Here is a 25,150-nt window from a genome sequence, read left to right on the forward strand (position 1 = left end):
TTGGCATAAAGCTTTACTTTAACCAGAAGGAAGAGAAAAAGTAAGCTTGGGCCATGTTTGTGTGAATACTACAAAAAAGGTGTAAGGTCCAGTGGCTTTCATCAAGGGGAGATCACTGTTGGATGTGAATCATCTTGCAGATTTGAGAGTTCAAACATTATACATTTTTCCGAAACAAAATTTTATTGCAGTTCTTTATCTAAATCCAATCATTTCTGCCTAGGACATTTGTTGATTAGTTTTCCAATATTAACAGCAGGTTTCAGGGGGAAGACTGCTCAGCAACTGCTGATCTAAGTGACCACATGGAACAGGTGGTTGAAGCAGAGGTATTTTAAGATCTATTGACATTACCACTATTCCCCAAATCAGAGAACATAATCTACAGGGATTTTTTCCCAGTGGACATTGTAAGGCCTGTCGCAATAGCATGATGAGTAAAGAATATCATACATGCAAACCAGGAAATATGCAGCAGATTACCCAATTTCTGACTTGTAGTACTCCTTTTACTATTTACATATTGGAATTTCCATGTGATAAGTGGTATGTGGTTAGTACAAAACATAGGCGGTCATTACAACCCTGGCGGTCCGAGACCGCCAGGGCTGCTTTGACGGATGCACCGCCAACAGGCTGGCAGTGCTTCCAAGGTCATTACGACCGTGGTGGTTGCGCGATAAGGGATTACGAGTCCCCGACCACCAAACCACAAGGAAAAGGCTGGCGGTACGGGGAGTCACGGGGCCCCTGGGGGCCCCTGCACTGCCCTGACAGGGCCCCGTGCAGGTTTTCACTGTCTGCATCGCAGACAGTGAAAAGCGTGATGGGTGCAACTGCACCCGTCGCACGGCCGCAACACCGCCGGCTCCATTTGGAGACGGCTCCTGTGTTGTGGCCGAGATCCCCACTGGGCTGGCGGGCAGAAACCAGGTTTCCGCCCGCCGGCCCAGCGGGGATCTCAAAATGACCGTGGCGGGAGTGAGGCTGCATTGGCGGCCCCCCGGCGGTCACATCTTGGCATGAGGGCCATAGTGTTAAGAAGCAAGCCTTGGAACATATGCGAGCCATTACGTCAAAGGATGCACATTCCCCTGTAGCTAGACATTTTGAACAAAAGCATAACTCTGATTGTTCTCTATTGTCATATTTTGCTATTGTACATGTGCCATTATATCATAGAGGTGGCAATAGAGAACATCTGTTATGTAAAAAGAAATCTAGATATATTTTGGACTTGGAAACCAAGATGCCCAAAGGATTGAATTCTGGTGAGGAACTGGTTACTCAACTCTATGAGGATTAGATGATCAGTTGTTATTTAATAATTATTTACAAGGTTATATTGTTAATATATTGTTTTATATTTGCAGTCAATATTTGTTCAATATCCCTTTATGTATTAGGTTTTAGACTTCATTGTGTTTTATGGAATGTAATTAGTTTATTTGATATATATTTTTTCTTTACAGTAAATTGAGGGTCGGATGGATGATAATTGGATCCCATTTACCTGTTCTTCTTTTTCATAAATTTAGATCTTCACTTGGCGTTTTTCTTGTGATGGATACGCAGATAAGAACTTTTATTTGAGCACATATATTTCGTGGTTTTGTTTAACCACTTCGCTGCCAGGCCTTTTCCCCCTCCTGTGCCAGGCCTTTTTTTGCCTATTTGGGGCAGTTCGCGCTTAGGCCTGCATAACTTTTTGTCCACATAAGCTAACCAAGCCAAATTTGCGTCCTTTTTTTCCAACATCCTAGGGATTCTGGAGGTACCCAGACTTTGTGGGTTCCCCTGAAAGAGGCCAAGAAATTGGCCAAAATACAGGGAAAATTTTGTTTTTTTCAAAAAAATTGGAAAAAGTGGCTGCAGAAGAAGGCTTGTGGTTTTTCCCCTGAAAATGGCATCAACAAAGGGTTTGCGGTGCTAAACTCAGCAGCTTCCCAGCTTTCAGGAACAGGCAGACTTGAATCCGAAAACCCAATTTTTCAACACAATTTTGGCATTTTACTGGGGCATACCCCATTTGTGCAATTTTTTGTGCTTTCAGCCTCCTTCCAGTCAGTGACAGGAATGGTCATGAAACCAATGCTGGATCCCAGAAACCTAAACATTTCTGAAAAGTAGACACAATTCTGAATTCAGCAAGGGGTCATTTGTGTAGATCCTACAAGGGTTTCCTACAGAAAATAACAGCTGAAAAAGAAAAATATTGAAATTGAGGTGAAAAAAACATAAATTTTTCTCTACTTTTTACTCTGTAACTTTTCCCTGCAATGTCAGATTATCGAAAGCAATATACCGTTACGTCTGCTGGACTCCTCTGGTTGCGGGGATATATAGGGTTTGTAGGTTCATCAAGAACCCGAGGAACCCAGAGCCAATAAATGAGCTGCACCCTGCAGTGCGTTTTCATTCTATACCGGGTATACAGTAATTCATTTGCTGAAATATAAGGAGTAAAAAATAGCTATCAAGAAAACCTTTGCATTTCCAAAAAGGGCACAAGATAAGGTGTTGAGGAGCAGTGGTTATTTGCACATCTCTGAATTCCGGGGTGACCATAGTAGCACGTGAATTACATGGAATTTCTCAAATAGATGTCTTTTTTACACACACCCCTATATTTGGAAGGAATAAATGTAGAGAAAGACAAGGGGCAATAACACTTGTTTTGCTATTCTATGTTCCCCCAAGTCTCCCAATAAAAATGATACCTCACTTGTTTGGGTAGGCCTAGCGCCCGCGACAGGATATGCCCCAAAACACAACGTGGACACATCACAGAAAACAGAGCTGTTTTTAGCAAAGTGACTACCTGTAGATTTTGGCCTCTAGCTCAGCCGCCACCTAGGGAAACCTACCAAACCTGTGCATTTCTGAAAACTAGAGACCTAGGGGAATCCAAGGAGGGGTGACTTGTGTGGCTCGGACCAGGTTCTGTTACCCAGATTCCTTTGCAAACCTCAAAATTTGGCTAAAAAAACACATGTTCCTCACATTTCTGTGGCAGAAAGTTCTGGAATCTGAGAGGAGCGACAAATTTCCTTCCACCCAGCATTCCCCCACGTCTCCCGATAAAAATGATACCTCACTTGTGTGGGTAGGCCTAGCGCCCGCGACAGGATATGCCCCAAAACACAACCTGGACACATCACAGAAAACAGAGCTGTTTTTAGCAAAGTGACTACCTGTAGATTTTGGCCTCTAGCTCAGCCGCCACCTAGGGAAACCTACCAAACCTGTGCATTTCTGAAAACTAGAGACCTAGGGGAATCCAAGGAGGGGTGACTTGTGTGGCTCGGACCAGGTTCGGTTACCCAGAATCCTTTGCAAACCTCAAAATTTGGCTAAAAAAACACATGTTCCTCACATTTCTGTGGCAGAAAGTTCTGGAATCTGAGAGGAGCCACAAATTTCCTTCCACCTAGCGTTCCCCCACGTCTCCCGATAAAAATGATACCTCACTTGTGTGGGTAGGCCTAGCGCCCGCGACAGGATATGCCCCAAAACACAACGTGGACATATCACAGAAAACAGAGCTGTTTTTAGCAAAGTGACTACCTGTAGATTTTGGCCTCTAGCTCAGCCGCCACCTAGGGAAACCTACCAAACCTGTGCATTTCTGAAAACTAGAGACCTAGGGGGATCCAAGGAGGGGTGACTTGCGGGGCTCGGACCAGGTTCTGTTACCCAGAATCCTTTGCAAACCTCAAAATTTGGCTAAAAAAACACATGTTCCTCACATTTCTGTGGCAGAAAGTTCTGGAATCTGAGAGGAGCCACAAATTTCCTTCCACCCAGCGTTCCCCCACGTCTCCCGATAAAAATGATACCTCACTTGTGTGGGTAGGCCTAGCGCCCGCGACAGGATATGCCCCAAAACACAACGTGGACATATCACAGAAAACAGAGCTGTTTTTAGCAAAGTGACTACCTGTAGATTTTGGCCTCTAGCTCAGCCGCCACCTAGGGAAACCTACCAAACCTATGCATTTCTGAAAACTAGAGACCTAGGGGAATCCAAGGAGGGGTGACTTGTGTGGCTCGGACCAGGTTCTGTTACCCAGAATCCTTTGCAAACCTCAAAATTTGGCTAAAAAAACACATGTTCCTCACATTTCTGTGGCAGAAAGTTCTGGAATCTGAGAGGAGCCACAAATTTCCTTCCACCCAGCGTTCCCCCACGTCTCCCGATAAAAATGATACCTCACTTGTGTGGGTAGGCCTAGCGCCCGCGACAGGATATGCCCCAAAACACAACGTGGACATATCACAGAAAACAGAGCTGTTTTTAGCAAAGTGACTACCTGTAGATTTTGGCCTCTAGCTCAGCCACCACCTAGGGAAACCTACCAAACCTGTGCATTTCTGAAAACTAGAGACCTAGGGGAATCCAAGGAGGGGTGACTTGCGGGGCTCGGACCAGGTTCTGTTACCCAGAATCCTTTGCAAACCTCAAAATTTGGCTAAAAAAACACATGTCCCTCACATTTCTGTGGCAGAAAGTTCTGGAATCTGAGAGGAGCTACAAATTTCCTTCCACCCAGCGTTCCCCCAAGTCTCCCGATAAAAATGATACCTCACTTGCGTGGGTAGGCCTAGCGCCGGCGACAGGAAACACCCCAAAGCGCAACGTGGACACATCCTAAATTTTGGAAAAAAACAGAGGTGTTTTTTGCGAAGTGCCTACCTGTAGATTTTGGCCTCTAGCTCAGCCGGCACCTAGGGAAACCTACCAAACCTGTGCATTTCTGAAAACTAGAGACCTAGGGGAATCCAAGGAGGGGTGACTTGCGGGGCTCGGACCAGGTTCTGTTACCCAGAATCCTTTGCAAACCTCAAAATGTGGCTAAAAAAACACATGTCCCTCACATTTCTGTGGCAGAAAGTTCTGGAATCTGAGAGGAGCTACAAATTTCCTTCCACCCAGCGTTCCCCCACGTCTCCCGATAAAAATGATACCTCACTTGTGTGGGTAGGCCTAGCGCCCGCGACAGGATATGCCCCAAAACACAACGTGGACATATCACAGAAAACAGAGCTGTTTTTAGCAAAGTGACTACCTGTAGATTTTGGCCTCTAGCTCAGCCACCACCTAGGGAAACCTACCACACCTGTGCATTTCTGAAAACTAGAGACCTAGGGGAATCCAAGGAGGGGTGACTTGCGGGGCTCGGACCAGGTTCTGTTACCCAGAATCCTTTGCAAACCTCAAAATTTGGCTAAAAATACACATGTTACTCACATTTCTGTGGCAGAAAGTTCTGGAATCTGAGAGGAGCCACAAATTTCCTTCTACCCAGCGTTCCCCCAAGTCTCCCGATAAAAATGATACATCACTTGTGTGGGTAGGACTAGCGCCCACGAAAGGAAAGGGCCCAAAACACAACATGGACACATCACATTTTTTTATAAAAAGCAGTGCCTACCTGTGGATTTTGGCCTGTAGCTCAGCCGACACCTGAGGAAACCTAGCAAACCAGTGCATTTTTGAAAACTAGAAACCCAGGGGAATCCAAGATGTGGTGACTTGCGGGGGTCTGACCAGGTTATGTTACCCAGAATCCTTTGCAAACATCAAAATTTGGCCCAAAAAACACTTTTTCCTCTCATTTTGGTGACAGAAAGTTCTGGAATCTGAGAGGAGCCACAAATTTCCTTCCACCCAGCGTTCCCCTAAGTCTCTCGATAAAAATGGTACATCACTTCTGTGGGTAGGCCTAGCGCCCACAAAAGGAAATGGCCCAAAACACAACGTGGACACAACATATTTTTTCACAGAAAACAGAGGTGTTTTTTGCAAGGTGCCTACCTGTGGTGTTTGGCCTGTAGCTCAGCCGGCCCCAGGGGGGGGGGGCAGAAATGCCCTAAAATAAATTTGCCCCCCCAACCCCCACCCTCCCCCGCCGGGAGCGACCCTTGCCTACGGGGTCGCTCCCCCTGCGTGACATTGGCACCAAAAAACAAATCCCCGGTGCCTAGTGGTTTCTGCCCCCTTGGGGGCAGGTTGACCTAAACTCAGCCAATCTGCCCCCAAGGGGGGCAGAAATGGCCTAAATACAATTTGCCCCCCCAGGGGAGCGACCCTTGCCTGATGGGTCGCTCCCCATCTCTAAAAAAAGAAACAACAAAAAAAAAACACACAAAAAAAAAATTGCACTGGCGCCTAGAGTGTTCTGCCCCCCGCCCGGGGGCAGTTCGGCCTAATAATAGGCCGATCTGTCCCCCGGGGGGGCAGAAATGGCCTAAAATAAATTTGCCCCCCCAACCCCCACCCCCCCCCCCCGGAGCGACCCTTGCCTATGGGGTCGCTCCCCCTGCGTGACATTGGCGCCAAAAAACAAATCCCCGGTGCCTAGTGGTTTCTGCCCCCTTGGGGGCAGATTGACCTAAAATTGGCCAATCTGCCCCCAGGGGGGCAGAAATGGTCTAAATACAATTTGCCCCCCCAGGGGAGCGACCCTTGCCTGATGGGTCGCTCCCCATCTCTAAAAAAAGAAACAACAAAATAAAAACACACAAAAAAAAAATTGCACTGGCGCCTAGAGTGTTCTGCCCCCCGCCCGGGGGCAGTTCGGCCTAATAATAGGCCGATCTGTCCCCCGGGGGGGCAGAAATGGCCTAAAATAAATTTGCCCCCCCAACCCCCCCCCCCCCCGGAGCGACCCTTGCCTACGGGGTCGCTCCCCCTGCGTGACATTGGCGCCAAAAAACAAATCCACGGTGCCTAGTGGTTTCTGCCCCCTTGGGGGCAGATTGACCTAAAATTGGCCAATCTGCCCCCAGGGGGGCAGAAATGGTCTAAATACAATTTGCCCCCCCAGGGGAGCGACCCTTGCCTGATGGGTCGCTCCCCATCTCTAAAAAAAGAAACAACAAAAAAAAAACACACAAAAAAAAAATTGCCCTGGCGCCTAGAGTGTTCTGCCCCCCCCCCCGGGGCAGTTCGGCCTAATAATAGGCCGATCTGTCCCCCGGGGGGGCAGAAATGGCCTAAAATAAATTTGCCCCCCCAACCCTCACCCCCCCCCCCGGGAGCGACCCTTGCCTACGGGGTCGCTCCCCCTGCGTGACATTGGCGCCAAAAAACAAATCCCCGGTGCCTAGTGGTTTCTGCCCCCTTGGGGGCAGATTGACCTAAAATCGGCCAATCTGCCCCCAGGGGGGCAGAAATGGTCTAAATACAATTTGCCCCCCAGGGGAGCGACCCTTGCCTGATGGGTCGCTCCCCATCTCTAAAAAAAAGAAAGAACAAAAAAAAAAAACACAAAAAAAAAATTTGCCCTGCCGCCTAGAGGTTTCTTCCCCCCCTGGGGGCAGATCGGCCTAATAATAGGCCGATCTGCCCCCAGGGGGGGCAGAAATGGCCTAAAATAAATTGCCCTCCCCCCCAGGGAGCGACCCTTGCCTAAGGGGTCGCTCCCTTTGCGTGAAATTCACGCAAAGAAAAAACTCCCTGGTGTCTAGTGGTTTCTACCCCCCTTGGGGGCAGATTGGCCTCATCAAAATAGGCCAATCTGCCCCCAAGGGAGGCAGAAATGGCCAAAATATAATTTTCCCCCAAGGGGAGCGACCCTTGCCTAAGGGGTCGCTCCCCACCAAAAAAAAAAAAAATGAAAAAAAAAAAAAAAAAAGGTCCCTGGTGCCTAGAGGTTTCTGCCCCCCCTGGGGGCAGATCGGCCTAATAGTAGGCCGATCTGACCCCAGGGGGGGCAGAAAAGGCCTTCACGAAAATATGCCCCCCCTGGGAGCGACCCTTGCCCAAGGGGTCGCTCCCTTTTGTCAATAACAATAATAAAAATAAAAAAAACCCTGGTGTCTAGTGGTTTCTACCCCCCTTGGGGGCAGATTGGCCTCATCAAAATAGGCCAATCTGCCCCTAAGGGGGGCAGAAATGGCCAAAATATAATTTTCCCCCAAGGGGAGCGACCCTTGCCTAAGGGGTCGCTCCCCACCTCAATAAAAAAAAATGAACCAAAAAAAAAAAAAATGGTCCCTGGTGCCTAGAGGTTTCTGCCCCCCCTGGGGGCAGATCGGCCTAGTAAGGCCGATCTGCCCCCAGGGGGGGCAGAAAAGGCCTTTTCAAAAAAATGCCCCCCCTGGGAGCGACCCTTGCCCAAGGGGTCGCTCCCTTTTGTCAATTTCAATGAAGAAAAAAAAAAATCCCTGGTGTCTAGTGGGGTTTCAAAAGCTGGATTGCAAGCAATCCGGCTTTTGAAACCCTCGGAGGGACTTCAAAGGGAAGGAAATACTTTTCCTTCCCTTTGAAGCCCCTCCGGGCCTCCCAAGTGATTGAAAAAGAAATGCTTTTGCATTTCTTTTTCAATCGCGCTGGAAGCAGAGCTTCCAGCGCGACTAGGGAGGCCCCTGTGACAAATCAGCGCGCGCTCACGCGCTGACGTCACAGGCGGGGTGGGGGGGGTCGGGGGTGGAAGGGGAAGGGATTCCCCGGTCAGCCCTGACCTGGGGGGGTGGGGGGGGGCGTCCCTCGGGAGGAGCGCTAGCGCTTCTCCCGAGGGAAGCATTCAGGACGTAATGGTTACGTCCATGGCGCCACACGGGCGCTGCCATGGACGTAACCATTACGTCCGTGGCGGGGAAGGGGTTAAATTCATTTTCTAACAGGTCTATACATTTTCTTTGAGGAAGTTGAAGAGAAAAAATAAATATTTTGATACAAATAATAGATGAAATTTAGAATGGAGGATTATATTTGTAATTTTGTATTTGGTATTTATTGGCATTTTGATATTGATAATTTATCTATATGTATTTCTTCAAAAAAACGTATACACTGAATGTATTGTATTTTAATGATCTTTCTCCACTTTCTCAGATGTGTGGGCAATTTATGATATAACATTCTGAATCAAAATAACTTCATATTTTCTTTAGAATATGAATTGGATATAGTATTTTATAGATTTTTCTTGATAAACGATATTCTTGAATTTTTATTATTTAATTGTTGAAGAAAGTTTTTTAGTGTCCAATATTTATAAGACTTTAGTATAAATAATCATTCATGTGCCCTGTCTCCTTCTTCTAGTCCTGTTTCTATGCAACTGAATGCAATATATTTAACTGTTGTTCAATTGGTGGTCAAATTCACATAATCAAGGCTGTGTTTACAGCCGAAACGCGTAGTGAATAAAAGCCTTTGCTTTACTTTCTGAATTCCTGAGTGCGCGATTCTATTTATTATTATTATTTGTTTGGATCTATTATTTTACCGGTCTGCTCTTGCCGGTTTTCGCACCACCCCTTGCGAGCTGGCCGAGCCCAGAATGAGCATTGGTGAATTGTTTTATTTATGTGTATATATATATATCTATATATATATATATATATATATATATATAAATATATATATATATGTATATATATAGATATATATATATAGCGAGAGAGATACATATAGATATTACCTAGTGGTGGTGGCTGGATTCACGTTTAGCAAGTTAAATTACTATACGTCAAAAAAACATAGAAATTCACTGAGAAAACCAAAGGTTACAGGGACGTTATAGTCAAGTCCTAAATTAACTCATACAAGACCATATACATTTAGCAGTTATGGTAAGAGTTATTTCAAGTAACTAAAACTCGCACCCTAAGGTAACTATAACTAGCACCTTTTCCATGCATCGCTAATTACTACACATATTATATCATCGATGACATGAGTTATAGTTACCTTAGGATGCGAGTTTCAGATACTTGAAAGAACTCCAACTGCAACTGGTGAATGTCTACTGTTTTGTATTCCTCGTAATCTTTGTTTTTACAGTGAATATCGATTTATAGTATGTATATGTAATTACACTATATTGTTTTCGGTTGTAATTGATATTTTTTGGTCTCTTAAACTTTGTTTTATGAACTGGTTCAAAGCTCTGACACCTGTATTTGGTGGGTCTTAATCAAACCAAAAAATAAATACATAAACAAAAGAAAATATGCAAGTATTATCACAGCGTCTATACAATGGAAATCCATCTCGTTGCGCTCTTGGCATAAGGGATATACTTAATTTAATCGATCTTCGATGCATCTACTGGCTCAAACGAGTATTTTTAGTGAGCACAGCTTGAAACAAAGACAAATAACCAAGCCATTGTTCCAGCGAGAACACTAGATTTTTTTTCCGGTTTCTCACAGTCGTTTGTTCTAATATACAATAGGTTGCTTTTAACACTATCAGTGCGTTGTACTGTAGTTACTGTTCACTGCAGAACGATTGTTAAGTAAGCAACTCCAAACAGTACCAGTGGGCGTTTTACAGGACTGAGAGCGCATTAACCTTATTGTGCAAAAACAGTTGTATGCAGGCAATGTATTGTTCACATACAGACGGTAGGATTAGAGCATGTATATAAGGGGTGTGCTTTCCCATCTACAACACCGAGATCTCAAATCCATCCAGCAGCCAACATGGGGAAAGTAAGTGAGAAGTGCCCGTTTGTGTACTTTTGTGACAGTACTTCATTCATACACAAGAATGTAACGATATATATGAGTAGCAGAAGTTTTAAATCTAATATGCCTTTTTATAAATTACCTGACATTAGTCAAATATGTTTTTTTTTCATAAAGCTCATTCAACTCTGATGTTTTTGTAGATTATGTCACTCATATTGGAGACGAATTCCGAGTGCACGTGGCCTAGTGCGTCCAATGAGTCTGGCGCACGCCACTTCATCTCCGTATTAGTGAACTGTTTCACCTTGAGATAGATAACATCAGAAGAGACACTAAGGGGGAAGATGCATTTTGTTATTCTTCACTTGAGCGAGCATGAATGTGAATGTACTGAGGGCCTGATTTAAGAAATGTGGCGTTGCACCCAGTGCAGCGCCACTTTTCTTGCACCCCTTAGCACACCCCTAACACCACCATGTGTTGCCCGTATCTGAGATACAGCACGCCATGGCAGTAATTAGGGGATCTAGCGTCAAATTTATTATGCTAATTTCGAGCTTTGCAGGATTAGCATAAAAAAATTTGACGTTAATCCTGCAAAGCCCATTGAGGCCCATTATAAACAATGGTGTGTCTCCTTTTAACTTCAGCTCTGAGCAGGTGTTAATAGTGCCAAAAAAAGTGACGCAAAGAAATCTCTTATTTTTTTCAGCCTCCCTAATAGGGGAATGCCCCCTTTGTATACATTATGCCTGGTGCAGGCATAATGTAGCGCAAAGGGTTACATAGGAGTGCATTGCATGCATTGCACCACTTTGTAAATCTGGCGGGATTATTTTGGCCTCGTTGGGCCACATTAGCATGCAAAAATGATGCTAATGTGGAGCAAGGAGGTGCTAGGGGCTCTTAAATCCGCCCCTGAGTGCTTTACGATAATATATTCACCACTTGACTTGATCCCATGTGAACCGCCCTTATGATTAGATTCAGGGCAATTATATTTCTAGCTGCCCCATGTAAAAGTACACCCAATGTTTCCACTGGCTAGATGGCAATTTTGGATATCAGTGGTGTCTGTGTTTTGCGCATCATTTTTGTGAGTTTGTACTCACTGAGATAATGTTTTCTGGATAAATTCCACCAGATTTTGAGGGGACAACGTGCCCAAGGAAAATCTTGAAGGGGCGCGGTTTCCTGCCAATTTCATAATCCCAATCGGATTTCCATTAAACTCATAATGAGGGTCTGCGTGTTTTGACTGGGTATTCAAACATGTTTTTATCACAAGAGAATGAGGTTAATACTTTATGAATCATGTCTGTACACTTAGGGCCTTATTTACAAGGATTTTGCGCTGCCTTAGCATCATTTCTTTTTTTTACACTAAGGCAGCGCAAAACAGTTACCGACCCCAAGCCATATTTACAAACTGGCACAGTGTCACCATTGCACCAGTTTGTAAAGCCGTGCTCCACATTTTTCCTGTGCCAGATATATTGTATGCATGGTAGGCATTGCCCTGTGAAAAGCCCGGCAGAAATGGGGCAGTGAAATCTACAAGATTTCACTGTGCCATGCTGCAACAGCATTGCTTCATTTTTTTTTGTTGCTTGCTCAGGTCAGACGTTAAAAGTGATGCTGTGCTGCTGTCTAAAGGACTCTCTTAACATTGCTGGACTAGGGTCAAAATGTTGACGCTAGTCAAGCAATGTTAAAGTTTAGATCAATATCAGCATCAGAATTTCTGATGCTGTTGTGGACACTTTGCGCCATGGAGCACTGTATTGTAAATTTAGGGCTCCCATGGTATCGTTTGGTGGGGTGCAGGGGGTGCTAGAAAACTGATGCATTGATCACGATGAGCCACTTTCATGTAAATGAGCATCTTAGTCTGTACAGTGGGTTGAAGAAATCCAAACGGTAGGGAGATACAGATAGGAGGTGAAAGATTATAAATTATTTAACTTTCTGAAAAGTACACATACTCCTTGTATTGCAGAAATTAGAAATGTATCCGAAATGGCTGCATTTTGTAATGTGCCACTGTTTCCATTTGACAATCATTTTTTGTTGTGTGTGAAAAGAATCCTGACCTGCAACAGATTACATGGCAGTTTGTGTCATAGTTTGAGATACCCTGTTTCACATTTACTTCTACAACTGTGTCCTAGCTAAACCCTCTATGTGAGGAGGATAGTTCGGCTTTGAAGTCTGATGGAAAATTCATATTTGTCTCAGTCATTTGACATTGTGACCCAAAACATTGTGATATGCTTTTGCAAGTCAGTTCAGCAAGTTGATGTTCGGAAATTGAAGTTATAAAACCAAAAGATTTCATAGTTGACAACAGAATCACAGATCATATTTTGTAATTTTGAACTGATAATATTAAAAATATTATTTCCTTTCAAACAGATCATCTTCTATGAGGACAGGAACTTCCAGGGCCGGTCCTATGAGTGCAGCTCTGAGTGTGCCGATCTGAGCTCCTATTTCAGCCGCTGTAACTCCATCCGAGTGGAAAGTGGCAATTGGATACTCTATGAACACCCCAACTTCCGGGGTCACCAGTACTATCTCAGAAGAGGGGAGTACCCTGACTTTCAGCACTGGATGGGCTTCAATGACTCGATCAAGTCTTGCCGCTTTACCCCACAAGTGAGTGTTGCTCTGATTCATTGTATTTATTCCTCCTTTAAAACCAACACTTCCACAGTGGCCTATGAGAACTAATCACTAGGCACCCACTCCATGACTGAATAGGCTGGTGCTCTTGACGTCCTCAGGTGGAAATTCACATTATAATTACAACATATGACCCAACCAAAATAAACACGGGTGTTTCATCAAAGCTATATACTAAATGTCTTCATGCCCACAGTTTATGGAATTAACAATTAACTCAGTGGTATGTGACTTATCTCAATTAGCTATCTTCATTAGCATAAATATGCAATGGCATGACAAACTAAATTACACAGAATCAAATAAAATAATTAATATGAGCAACCATTAAAAACTTTAAAAACAAAGAGCAGCCCTTGCATTCCATGAATCACCAGTTTCCATAGTTTATACTATATAATCAGTCCTGTCAAAATTATAAAAAAAATAAAAGTAAAAGTTTTCATTAGTTAGGTCAGACAATAGACATATACTTAGAGCAAAGGAAATGTCAGCCTGGTAGTAGCGCAGTAGAACATTAGCTTGGGCCTTCTCCTGGCTGTTCAAGCAGCCTAGACATAACTGGATACTGACATGTAGATCTTTAGATTATTCGTTCAACAGCAAATTTCAAGCACTTCAGTGCAAGTTGTAGTACAAGACATTTAGAGACTTATTTACAAGTCCCTTGCACCGCCATAGCGTAATTTTTTTTCTTTAGGCCACAGTGGTGCAGAACATCACCCAACCCATGTCATATTTGCAAACTGGTGCAAGGGTACCATAGCACCACTTTAAAAAAGCTTGCGCCACATTATACCTGCACCAGGTACAATGTATGCAAGGGAGGTGTTCCCCCACTAGGAGGCCCACAGAATTGGCACAGTAAAATCTTCAAGATTTCACTGCATCATTCTAGCGTCATTTTGTACAGGGGAAGACATTTAAGTGATGCCAGGCTGTTTTGAGGGGGCCTCCCCATGCTTTGCTTGACTAGCGTCCACGTTTTTGATGCTAGCCCACCAAGGCGCCACAAATTCATCAGAAATTTTGATGCACCTCTTCTAAAAAGCAACATGGTGAGCTGTACTGTAAATACAGCGCTACCAAGGTCTCATGAAGGTGTCATTAAGGGGGCACTGGGCAGCACAAGCAAACTAGCGTATCGTAATTGAGTTGCCAGTTTGTTGTAAATGAGGCCCTCAGAGCGAAGGTGCTAATTTTCGTGTAATAAAACATAAAATGTATTAACGTCTCCTGCCCTCCAAACTTATAATCACAGCAATCAGTACCAACACTGTTAGCAGCAAACTTTGCATAGTACACTTTAGAAGGCAAAATGGCAAAGAGAAATTTTAAAAACAAAGTAAGACGTGTATCAAGGACAATTGCGTTAAAATATTTTTCAATGCCCAATGCCTGTTTTACTAGAAAACAGTCGGGCATGAGGAACCAACTTGTCCAATAAGAAACCCAAATTTCATATATAGGGGAAGAAGTGGCACGCCAGGACCCAAACTTAAAAAGGGGCACAAGAATGAGTTTTCAAATTTTTTCAATCTCTGTATCCCCATATTTCGGCAGCAAATGTTGTGGTTCTGCTTCTAGCTCTTTTTGTTTATAGACTTGATGAATGATGGTCAGGGCACCACTAATTTTGTGTTTAACCTGCAGGATAGCATTTGCTTGGGGTTGCAAAGTAGTGGCTGTGTTTTCAGTGTGGTTTTGCCTATTCAATTTATTATTGAAGCAAATACCCAGATAGTTATAGCATTTCACTGTTTGGAGCACCTGGTATGCCATCCCTGCAGACTTCCTTAGAGGCTGGGAGGATGAAATTGTTTTTTTTTGTGCATTGATATGAAAATCCTTCTGGCTACTTAGACTCTCAAATTTCTCCAAGGCTTTGTGCATTTTTTTCTGCATACACGTCAATGAAATTGCATCACCTGTGAAAATGAAAAGAAGGATAACAATGTTTTGTTATTTAACTTCAGAACGTCTGGGCTTTCTCTTCATAACATCTCTTCACAGTCATTTAAAAATTAGAAAAACAACGGGGTCAATACAAATCCTTGCGTACACCAGAGCATATTGAAAAATAGGGGATACCTACTCCATAGCTTCCATAGTGCACAGAGGCACTTGTTTCTGCATAAACATTTTACAAGCTTGGAGGAGGGTATTTTCGACCACCATTTTTCAAGAGAGTGCCATAATTTGTATCAATTAACCAGCTATACTGCTGATTGTAAATCTATAACTGAGAGATATAGGCCCTCATTCTGACATTGGCGGGAACCGCCATTTGGCCTCCCCGCGGTCAAAAGACCGCTGGGGCCATTCTAACTTTCCCGCTGGGCCGGCGGGCGCTACCTAAGGTAGCGCCCGCCGGCCCAGCGGGAAAGGGGCCTGCAACACAGAAGCCGGCTCCGAATGGAGCCGGCGGTGTTGCAGGTGTGCGACGGGTGCAGTTGCACCCGTCGCGCTTTTCACTGTCTGCATAGCAGACAGTGAAAAGCAGGCTGGGGCCCTGTTAGGGGGCCCCTGCACTGCCCATGCCAGTGGCATGGGCAGTGCAGGGGCCCCCAGGGGCCCCAGGACACCCGTTCCCGCCATCCTGTTCCTGGCGGTAAAAGCCACCAGAAACAGGGTGGCGGGAAGGGGGTCAGAATCCCCATGGCAGCGCTGCTTGCAGCGCCGCCATGGAGGATTCGCCCAGCCGGGGGAAATCCGGCGGGAAACCGCCGGACCCGGTTTTCTGACCACGTCTTTACAGCCGAGTTCGGAATGGGCAATGAAGCACCGCCAGCCTGTTGGCGGTGCTTCAGTCATGCGTGGCCCTGGCGGTCTTGGACCGCCAGGGTCAGAATGACCCCCATAGTGCTGATTTATGCACCCTTCTAAATTTGGCATACGCCATATATAGTTCGACTGCTTGGCCAATGGTGCGGATGCCTTTGCGGAATCTAGTCTGTGCATCAATTGATATGTTCTTTTTATCAACCCAGGCCAGTAACCTGTTTAAATGAACATGGCTAATGATTTTCCCAGTACTATCAGGTGATGAAATGGGCCTATGATTACTGGAACATAACTTACTTCCTTTTTATGGAAGGGCACTATGATTGCAGTTTGCCTTGAAGAAGGAAGGCAGATTTTCCCTGACACTTCACTTGAAGATTTTAGCCAAGATCGTTGACCTGGCCTCTGGTCAGATCAAAACATGTCCATTAGAACATTGTCAGGGCCTGGGATTTATTGGCCTTTTCATCTATGATTGTTCTGTCCAACTCTGGGCATAGAACATTGAATTCTCCAGTTGATCCATGATTGGCAGGTTCTTCTAAGTGAACTGAACCATCACTGATATTATATACTGCCTTATAGTGGTTCACTCAAATCTGTGAGCAAATCTGGTGTCATGACAATTTGGGGCATCCCTAACCACACTCAAATGTTCTCCCCCAAACTTAGGGCCTCATTACAAGTTTGTCAGTCCGCTGACTGCCAAACTCCTGGTGGAGGTTTGACCGCTGCACTCCTGTCTGTCCGACCGCCAGATTATGATCCCGATAGTATAGCAGCACTCAAAGTTGTAGTCAGCTACGGTGGTGCCCACGGCGGCATCGCCGTGCTGATAACTACTTCACTTACCGCAACCCTTTCCATGGCATGGCTGGCAGAAAGCCAGTGCTGGGGTCACATGAGAGCCCATGCACTGCCCATGACCATGTTGTGGGCAGTGCAGGGGGCCCTCTGCCAGCAGCAATGCAGGCAGTGTGTATTCAGAGGCCTTAAGGGAGCTGAGGCCAATGCAGCTGCACATCGTAATACGACAGGGATGAGGGTGCTGACTTGACGGTGACCTTCTCCCCACGGCTTTGGCAGTTCGACAATCGGACCGTCAAAGTCATAATCAGGTCCTCAGTTTTTTCTCATCAGCTGCCTTAATCAGGTTATTTCACACTCCTTGCTGTAAGACTAATTTCTTCTTCCTTAGTAATGCTTTATACTTACTCCTTTCAATCCTAAACATTTGATCTGGAGCTGACAAATGATACTCGGCCCTGTTTATGCTTTAAAATCTTTTACCATGGCAAATCTACACTCCTTAGCATACCACCCAATAGCACTCTCTGATCAAATTGCCCCATTTCACATGTTCACACTCAATGGACTGTAGAAAGCCCCTATTTCTCCATGCAGATAGTGCCCTTATCATTGTCGCTTTAATCTTGGAGACTGTTTTATGGTTTGTTTAAACTCAGTTCATCATCACAGCTAGTTTCGCTTTAGCACCACCATATCATCATGGGGCGAATGTTGCAATTTATAATCACATTATAAGATTACATAATAAATATGTCAAGTAAAGTTAGGTTTGTGTAAGAGGGGCAGTGAGCTACGTGCACATCTCAAAAATACAAGCACTACTTTTGCTTAAGAGAAACGCGCTCTATTATCTTACAATATGTATTTGTTATTTTGAGACAAACGTTTATCCTAGTTTCTTTTTTCTACTTGTCGTGCCTTGTCTGATATCCAGCACCGTGGATCCTACAGAATAAGGATTTACGAACGAGAGAACTTTGGAGGTCAGATGATGGAGTTCTCTGAAGACTGTCCACATGTGTATGAACAGTTCCGCTACAATGACATCTATTCCTGTAATGTGCAGGATGGGCACTGGGTCTTCTATGAAGAGCCCAACTACAGAGGACGTCAGTACTACCTGAGACCCGGCGAGTACAGGAGATACAGTGACTGGGGAGCCTCAAGCCCTAGAGTTGGATCCTTCAGGAGAGTTCGGGATCTTTACTGAGATACTTTTTATGTTCTGCTTTAACAATCCATGTAACAAAATTAAATATTGCACAAATTATTTTGTTTTGTTTCTTTACTAATAATCAATAATTCAATTGTGGTCCTTGAATTCACAGGGTACCAAAGTAACAAGGGATTTTAACGTCCTTCAGGCCTTAAAAGTAAGCAAGCCTATTAAATTCACTAGAAGCAAGTACCCACATAATACCCCTGGTGCCAGGGGTATCCAAAACAACTAGTTTCCCTAAAGGTCCAACTGAAAGCCAAAGAAGTGGCAGTTTCGAGGCAGCATGCTAGGAAAACACTACTAAGATCTAAGCATTAACCCCATTATACCTGTGACACCCACCAACCCATGTCTTGAGACAAATACATTCCATGAAAAGCTTCCCAATGAGCGTGTGAGAGAGAACCTTGGTTTTCCTTGCCATATGCTAATTGAACCTGAGTGCACTACTTTGGCACTTATCCAGAAAGCAATTACTGAAATGGCATTTGTGAGCTGTTGGATTTATGAATTTCCTACTCAGAACAAGTCTCTAATCAAATCGCTTTAATCAATCTTATAGAATGGTGAAGTATTATGGAAACACTAAAACGCCATACAATCCTTGAAGTGTTCTTTGCCTCTCATTTTTCATCCATCATTCATTGTCTTGTTATTGTCCTTTGCCTTATTTCATTTTTGAACTATCCAGCTGTCTTAACGTTTTTCCGAGCAAGGCACGCACGTGGGACCCTATGTGACCCATGTCATAGCTGAACACTGATTCACATACAGTCTTTGACTACCCAGATTGCAAGGAGAGGCTCTTGGAGACACTGAAATAAACCCCAGAGACCTCTCAATTTGTTGTACTGTACTTATTGCATTTGGGCCCAGATTTATTAAAGGTGACGCAAGAGAACACAGTCCTTAAGTCCGATTTACCAAGCTACGCAAGACCACTTTGTGTGGCCTCACGCGGCTTGGTAAATCTGGAGTAACACAAGTCAGTGCAAGTTGCTGGTTTGCGTTACTTTGTGCCATGGATTGAGCATGGAGGTTCCCAAGCATCCACTCATGTGTTTTGGCACATTCCCAGATTTACCAAGACTGGTAAAACTGGGAATACATCAAAATTGTACGCCTTCAAGATAGAGGAGAAACGAGGAGAAATATCTTTATTTCTCCTTGTTTTTTCTTCCTTCTAATGTGCTGGGTTGCTGTATGATGGGTGGCTGATGGGTGGTGATTTGGCTGGTGGCTAGGCTTGGCAGCCAGTTGAGTTGCGGTTGCTTGGCAATGGGTTTATAGGCCTTGGGCATGGAGAACCCCCCTTCATAGCTCAGCATAGTTCTGCACAGCCGCTCTTCACTTTCATCCTCGCTACGCCCATATCTGGTGAGGACCTTTGGGCATTCTCTACGACGCTGTGATCCTACCAGGAGAGCCAGTTAAGGTAAACTGGAAGAAAAAAGTACAGAACAAAAAGGCAATGATAGATGATAAAAGACTACAAAAGGCAATAAAACGTATTGGGAGCGCCTGGCCTGACAATAAAATTTATTGGGAGCGCCTGGCCAGTGGCCTGAGGAGAAAGACGATGACAGCACAGTTTTGTCGTACTCCTGTATTCCTGCTGTACCACTGTTGAGTTATTGGGGAGTGGAGAATTGAGGGTGGAAAAGGCAGAAGTTTAGGATTATTTCTATCAAACTGCCTAAACGAATCACTTCCCGCAGTCTAGCCCCCCATGCTACCTGCTTATTGACAATATTGTTTGACATTTCACCCGTTTACTTGACCTTTAGCTCATACTACTTTTACCTAGAACTCCTACTCTAGTCTACTCGGTCTATTCTGGACTACCCTGGTACACAAAATTTTGCAAGTTGTGAAATTAAGGCGCTGAATATGAGAGACCTGAAAACAGGGGTCGAGAGGTAAAAGTTCAGAGCTGTAGGCCAATTCCCCAAGGTAGTTCCTCCTTTGGATATGATGGCTAAACGTCTCCAAATACGTGTGGAGCTTTCCTTAACCGGTCATGTAAAAAGACTAAATCAAATACCCTAAGAAACAAGAGCATTTCTCACTTGAATACAAAAAACTCTTGCACTATTCTTCCCTTTTTTCAAAAGGAACTACTTGAGGAGCTACCATCCAGGGAGGAAGCTAACGCAAACTCTAATGTTCTTGATAACTCTGGAAAGGGTGTGGCTCTAATTCCCACGGTCAGTAAGTCGCCTATCGTTCGGGTGGGATTTGAAGAACATTAACTTTCCTCCTACTAACATGGGTCCCCCCTCCCCCGATGCTGGACATTGAGGTGAAAGGTGCAAAGATGTAAAGAGCCTGTCCTGTTGTGTGACCCTGTCCTTTGATGGAAGAGATAATTCTCCCGGCCTAAGGCTTATTAGCAGTACACCTTCGGACCCCACTTTGTCTCCAGTATTTTCTTCATTGACCCCCGATTTTATGCTTCCCTGGAATTCCCCAAGTGTAGCTTTGGATCAACAAACAGTAATTTCTGAGTTCATTAAATGCTTAGAGAGAATATTATCTTTTATCTTAGCTCTTTTAGAAAAATCAACAAATAGTTTTGATCATTCTCAAGACACTCTCTTGGCTATATTGAAAGCTCTGACGGGTCAAAAGAAGGATGGTCCAACCGTGATTGAGAAAGTCCTGATGCCTACAAAGGAAGCCTTCAACAAATCGGGGGATGCAGCAGTCCTAGTATACCGTTGTGTACCTTTGATGCAAATTGGAATGCGAATTTAACCAAATATTCAGATCATACAAATAAGGGAACCCATGCTGGTAAACCACAAGTGTCCCTTAGTGTACCTTTCAATCAGAAAGTTTTGAAATTTTTTGGGAAAATGTGTTTTCATCTTCACTTCCTCAGTCGAATATCTTGGTGCCAGTAAACCCAGAGTTAAAGTCAACTTCCCAAGTGGTCCCTTTCCCATCTTTCTACCGCAGTCTATGATACCTCCCAATTACTCGATTCCTGAGAACTATGGGAATTAACCTATTAAGCAAGCAGATAACGAAAGGAATATGGGAAAGTCATTAAAAGGAAAAAAGTTGGGAGGAAAGATTAAACAACAAATTCCCCCCCAAAAAACAAGAAAGGTAAAGTTTGACGTCCAGGTACCTACAGGAACCCCCACTCTCCTAAGGAAGACAATAATAAGGTTCCAAGGAAGGATAGGTCTAAGGACTTGGAAGATTTGGAAGACATAGGATCTTACCCGTCCAGGGAAGAACTTGATTTAGTACCCCTTTAGGGCCCTCCTTTGAACAATTCGGATGACCATCCTATTGTAAAGAGGGTTTCATCCTCCCTAAATCCAGATGCCAATTCGTTTTGTAATGTAAAAACAAACTCAGTGACCTTGTACTGAAATTCTGACCCTTAGGTGGTGGAGATGTTAATTGTGAGATGGAGAACCTCTCCCAGCAATCTGAGATGACGTTATGTCTTGAGTTTTTTGTTTTTATTTGATTTGAATTTACTTCTGAACTGCTCTCTTTTAATATCTTGCTTTAGAGATATACCTGAGTTAAAACTAATTGAAAGTAGTGATATCTCTGGTGTATTCCTTATGCAAGGTCTCGGTTCTGTAAAGACAAAAGTCTGTTTTTATTCTAAAACAATAGTAAATTTGATTTTAGTCAACTGTGAACAACTGCAGCATAGAGGCATAGGTGTGGTTCAAGTTAGGAGAAAGGACTCTCATTTGTTCAGAATGCAGTCCCCCACTGTTCCATGTGTGAACGGAAGTAATCTCTTTCATGGGCGAGAGTCTTCTGCTTCCTTCCTGGAAAATGTTAAGTTCTCTCTTCTCCATGGAGGAAGAGTGGTGAAGCTTTTTGAAGATGTCTCATCTTCTCATTGGAGTCCTAAGCAGGATAACTGGAGTTGGTTGGCGGGGGCTTTAAATAGTACTCGGGTGAAGGGAAAATTACCACAACATGTTTTTTAACCATAAACTTCATGTGGTCTCTTGGAATGCTGCAGGAAAAGAGAATCATACGGGTAAATTAGATTACGTCTGCTCTCTACAGGGAGATCTAATCTACATCCAAGAGACCTGGAGTGTAAGCAATCTCTCTTGCACGGGTTACATGGTCCTTTGTCAAAAAGCACAACCGTCCAGGAAGGGGCATGCAAAAGGGGGTACCCCTATACTTTAAAGTGATAAGTACAAATGGGAGTTTGAAAATATTTCCGTCTCACAGAAATCATTTCAGATAATTAGAGTTAATCCAACAATGGTGGATGGTATGAAAATACCTGTGTTAGTGGTAAATGCTTATATTCCCCCTGATAAGGAGCATGATACAATGTTACTGCATATGCTTAATTGTATTTCCTCTTTTTGTTTAAATTCACATGAAAGTGAAAGGGGGATTTAAATTGCAAAATATCTAATCTTTCTCTTTCCATTTTCTGTGATAAAGAGAGGGAATCTGTGCTCAACATTCCTACTATCCTATTTCCTCCAAGAATTAGGACGGATAAAAGGGGGTATATTTTATTAAAAGGTTTGAGGAAACTTAGTTGTATAATTTTAAATGGTCGATTTCACTCGGACTCCCCAGCAGACTTTACCCACAAATCTCATTTGAGTAATTCTATCATTGACTATTTTTTGGCCTCCTACTCCCTAGCACAATTAGTGGAGGACATGACAATCATTGATACTCCATTTAGTGACCATACGATCCTGAGCCTTACGCTAAAACTCCAACTGTCCTCAATAGAGAACATGGAATTTCAAGGGCCATAATATTAACTTCAATGGAAAAACAAGTAGAATCTATTGGTCACCTTTGAAAACTTTATGTGTGAAAGAAATGCTTGAAATGGCTATGAGAAATATTGATGATTGGAATGAAGATGCGCTAAAGGTCTTTTCTGACTTCATGGGAAACATAATTCAGAGAGACCAGTAAAAAGTATTAAACCTCCACTAAGGAAATTAAGCCTTTCTTAAGAGGAGTAGAAGAATTTCCCTACATAAGAAGAGAAGAGTGCAGATGAAGTTAGGAATAAGGAACGAGGAGGCAGACCAGAAGGAAGCCTTGAGGGAAGCGGCCATGGTTAAAAATACTCTAAGATTTTGCCACTCATTTCCGAAGGCTGTGGATCATGTAAATCTTCCTCAGCTCCTCCGATAGCTGAGGCAGAATGGAGGGACTATAGCCTCTCCTTGTATGCGGAAAACAAGGAAGTTGAGTCAGGTGAATTGGACCTCAAGATTGGTAGTTGGCTGGAGCCTGATGCTTTCGGTGCCCCTTCAGTTACCGAGATTGAGGGGTTTATAAGGTCGATGCGGGCCTCTGGAGCAATGGGTCCAGATGAGGTTCCAATGGCAGTAATTAAACAAAAGCCCTCGCTCCGGGCAAGGATTCTTAACCTGGTATTCTACTTCTGTTAATCAAAAGGCATAATTACGGCATCTTGGAATGGGAGTATCATAATCCCTTTGTATAAAAAGGGTGATAAATATTCACCCATAAATTAACGGCAAATAGCCCTGCTGGATGCAGTTGGTAAGATCTTTGCTAAAAACATACTTGTGCATTTAACATCTTGGGTTGAAGAAAATTCGATCCTCCCTTTTGAACAGGCAGGTTTTAGGAAGGATCATAGTGCTTTAGATAATATCCTATTAATGCAAAGTATAAATGAAAAGTGTGTTCTGGTTAGAGGTGGGGTGGTATATGCCGCTTTTATAAACTTCTCAACAGCCTTGATAGGGTGGATTTTATGGAAGAAATTATCTAAATTGAGTGTTCCTACAAATTTGTTACGCTTAGTTATAGCCCTGCACTCGTCTACATGGTGTAAAGTGCTCTTAGGTGGAGAGCAGGGTCTGTCTGCAGAATTTGTTACAAAAAATGGTTTAAAACAGGGCTGCCTGTTGGTGCCCTTTCTGTTTTCCTTATATATTCATGAACAGCCCTTTGTATTAGCGAATACCCAAGGCTTTGCGCCTAAAATTGGAGGCAGTTCAATTCCTTGCCTTCCTTATGTTGATGAAATAGTGTTGCTTGATCTTACCCCGAAAGGTCTCAATAGGCGTCTGGCTGCCTTATATGATTACTCTAAGCAGCATCATTTAAAAATCAATGCATTAAAGTCTCAAGTGGTATGCTTCTTAGGGAATAAATCCCATAAATACATTAATTTCGTATGGTCTGTGGGTCAGCAGAGGTTGGAGCGGGTGAAATCTTACTGTTTTTTGGGAAAAACCTTATCCTGTCATCTCAGTGATTGAGACCATATATGTAATAATGTCAGCAAGGCTCTGTCGCAGGCACACAGTATATTGGCCTTTTACAATGCAGTGGGCCGGCGGCATTTTTCTCATCTATTATCTGTTTATGAAGCAAAAATCCCACCTACCCTCCTGTATGCCATAGAAGGGATTGAAATTTCCAAAATGGGAGTTTTTAAATAAGATAGAAGGTTGGATTTTAGGAAGCTTGGTCTCCTTTAATAATTTGGTATCCGTGCCAGCCTTAAGGCTTGAATTTGGCATTAAGAGTATTTACACACAGGGCCTAGCTGCAGTAATTCGAGGGCCTTATGCTTAGCTCAGAATGCAGATTCCACCCTAAGACACCTAGCATACAAAGAAATAGGTACGCTAACAGATAAAGCTCAGTTCTTTAGGAATTTCAACTTTGCTATGCTATTTCTTCAGTTAGATGTTGATCCTTTTTTTCCTCAACACCCCTTTTCATTTAAAAAGAGGCTAAAAGAGGCTATACGGAGTAAACGTTTTTTATTGGAAATGGAGTTTTATCGCCAAAAGAGGAAGTTTAGGCCATTAACTAATTCTGTGATTTTTAAATACCCTCAAGCTTATTTATCTTGAAATTTACCGCATGGAGTACGACGCTTTCTTATCCTGTTGAGATTTGATAGATTACACCTTAAAGATTTAACTTCCAAGTGAGATGGATCCTCGAACATTTGCGATCTTTGCCAGTTGGGGGTGCAGAATTTTAAGCATGTGCTATTCGTTTGTCCCACCTTAGTTGATTTAAGGAAAAAATGGCTGAAACTGCTTTTTGTGAATTTTAATATGCGTTCAGCAGGTAAGGTATTGAAATTTATGTATAAACCTCTGAATGAAATATTTTGTTTTAGGATTTTTAGATTTTTCAAGTCTTTTTAAAATCTTTATTGATTTTATTATCTTTTGGTGGATGTAACAGATACCACAT

The 25,150-nt window shown here is 43.5% G+C and overlaps 1 protein-coding gene across 1 annotated transcript; it reads left to right on the forward strand.

Annotated features, from left to right (window-relative positions):
* The first annotated feature begins 10,398 nt into the window (after positions 1–10,398).
* LOC138283458 (gamma-crystallin-3-like) lies at positions 10,399–17,973 on the forward strand. Its single transcript, XM_069221413.1, has 3 exons — positions 10,399–10,449; positions 12,844–13,086; positions 17,642–17,973. Exons 1-3 carry the CDS (start codon positions 10,441–10,443, stop codon positions 17,915–17,917), a joined length of 528 nt encoding a protein of 175 aa, XP_069077514.1. The 5' UTR covers positions 10,399–10,440; the 3' UTR covers positions 17,918–17,973.
* The last annotated feature ends 7,177 nt before the right edge of the window (positions 17,974–25,150 follow it).

Source organism: Pleurodeles waltl, chromosome 3_1, assembly GCF_031143425.1.
Source record: "Pleurodeles waltl isolate 20211129_DDA chromosome 3_1, aPleWal1.hap1.20221129, whole genome shotgun sequence".
In the NCBI taxonomy this organism is placed as follows: domain Eukaryota; kingdom Metazoa; phylum Chordata; class Amphibia; order Caudata; family Salamandridae; genus Pleurodeles; species Pleurodeles waltl.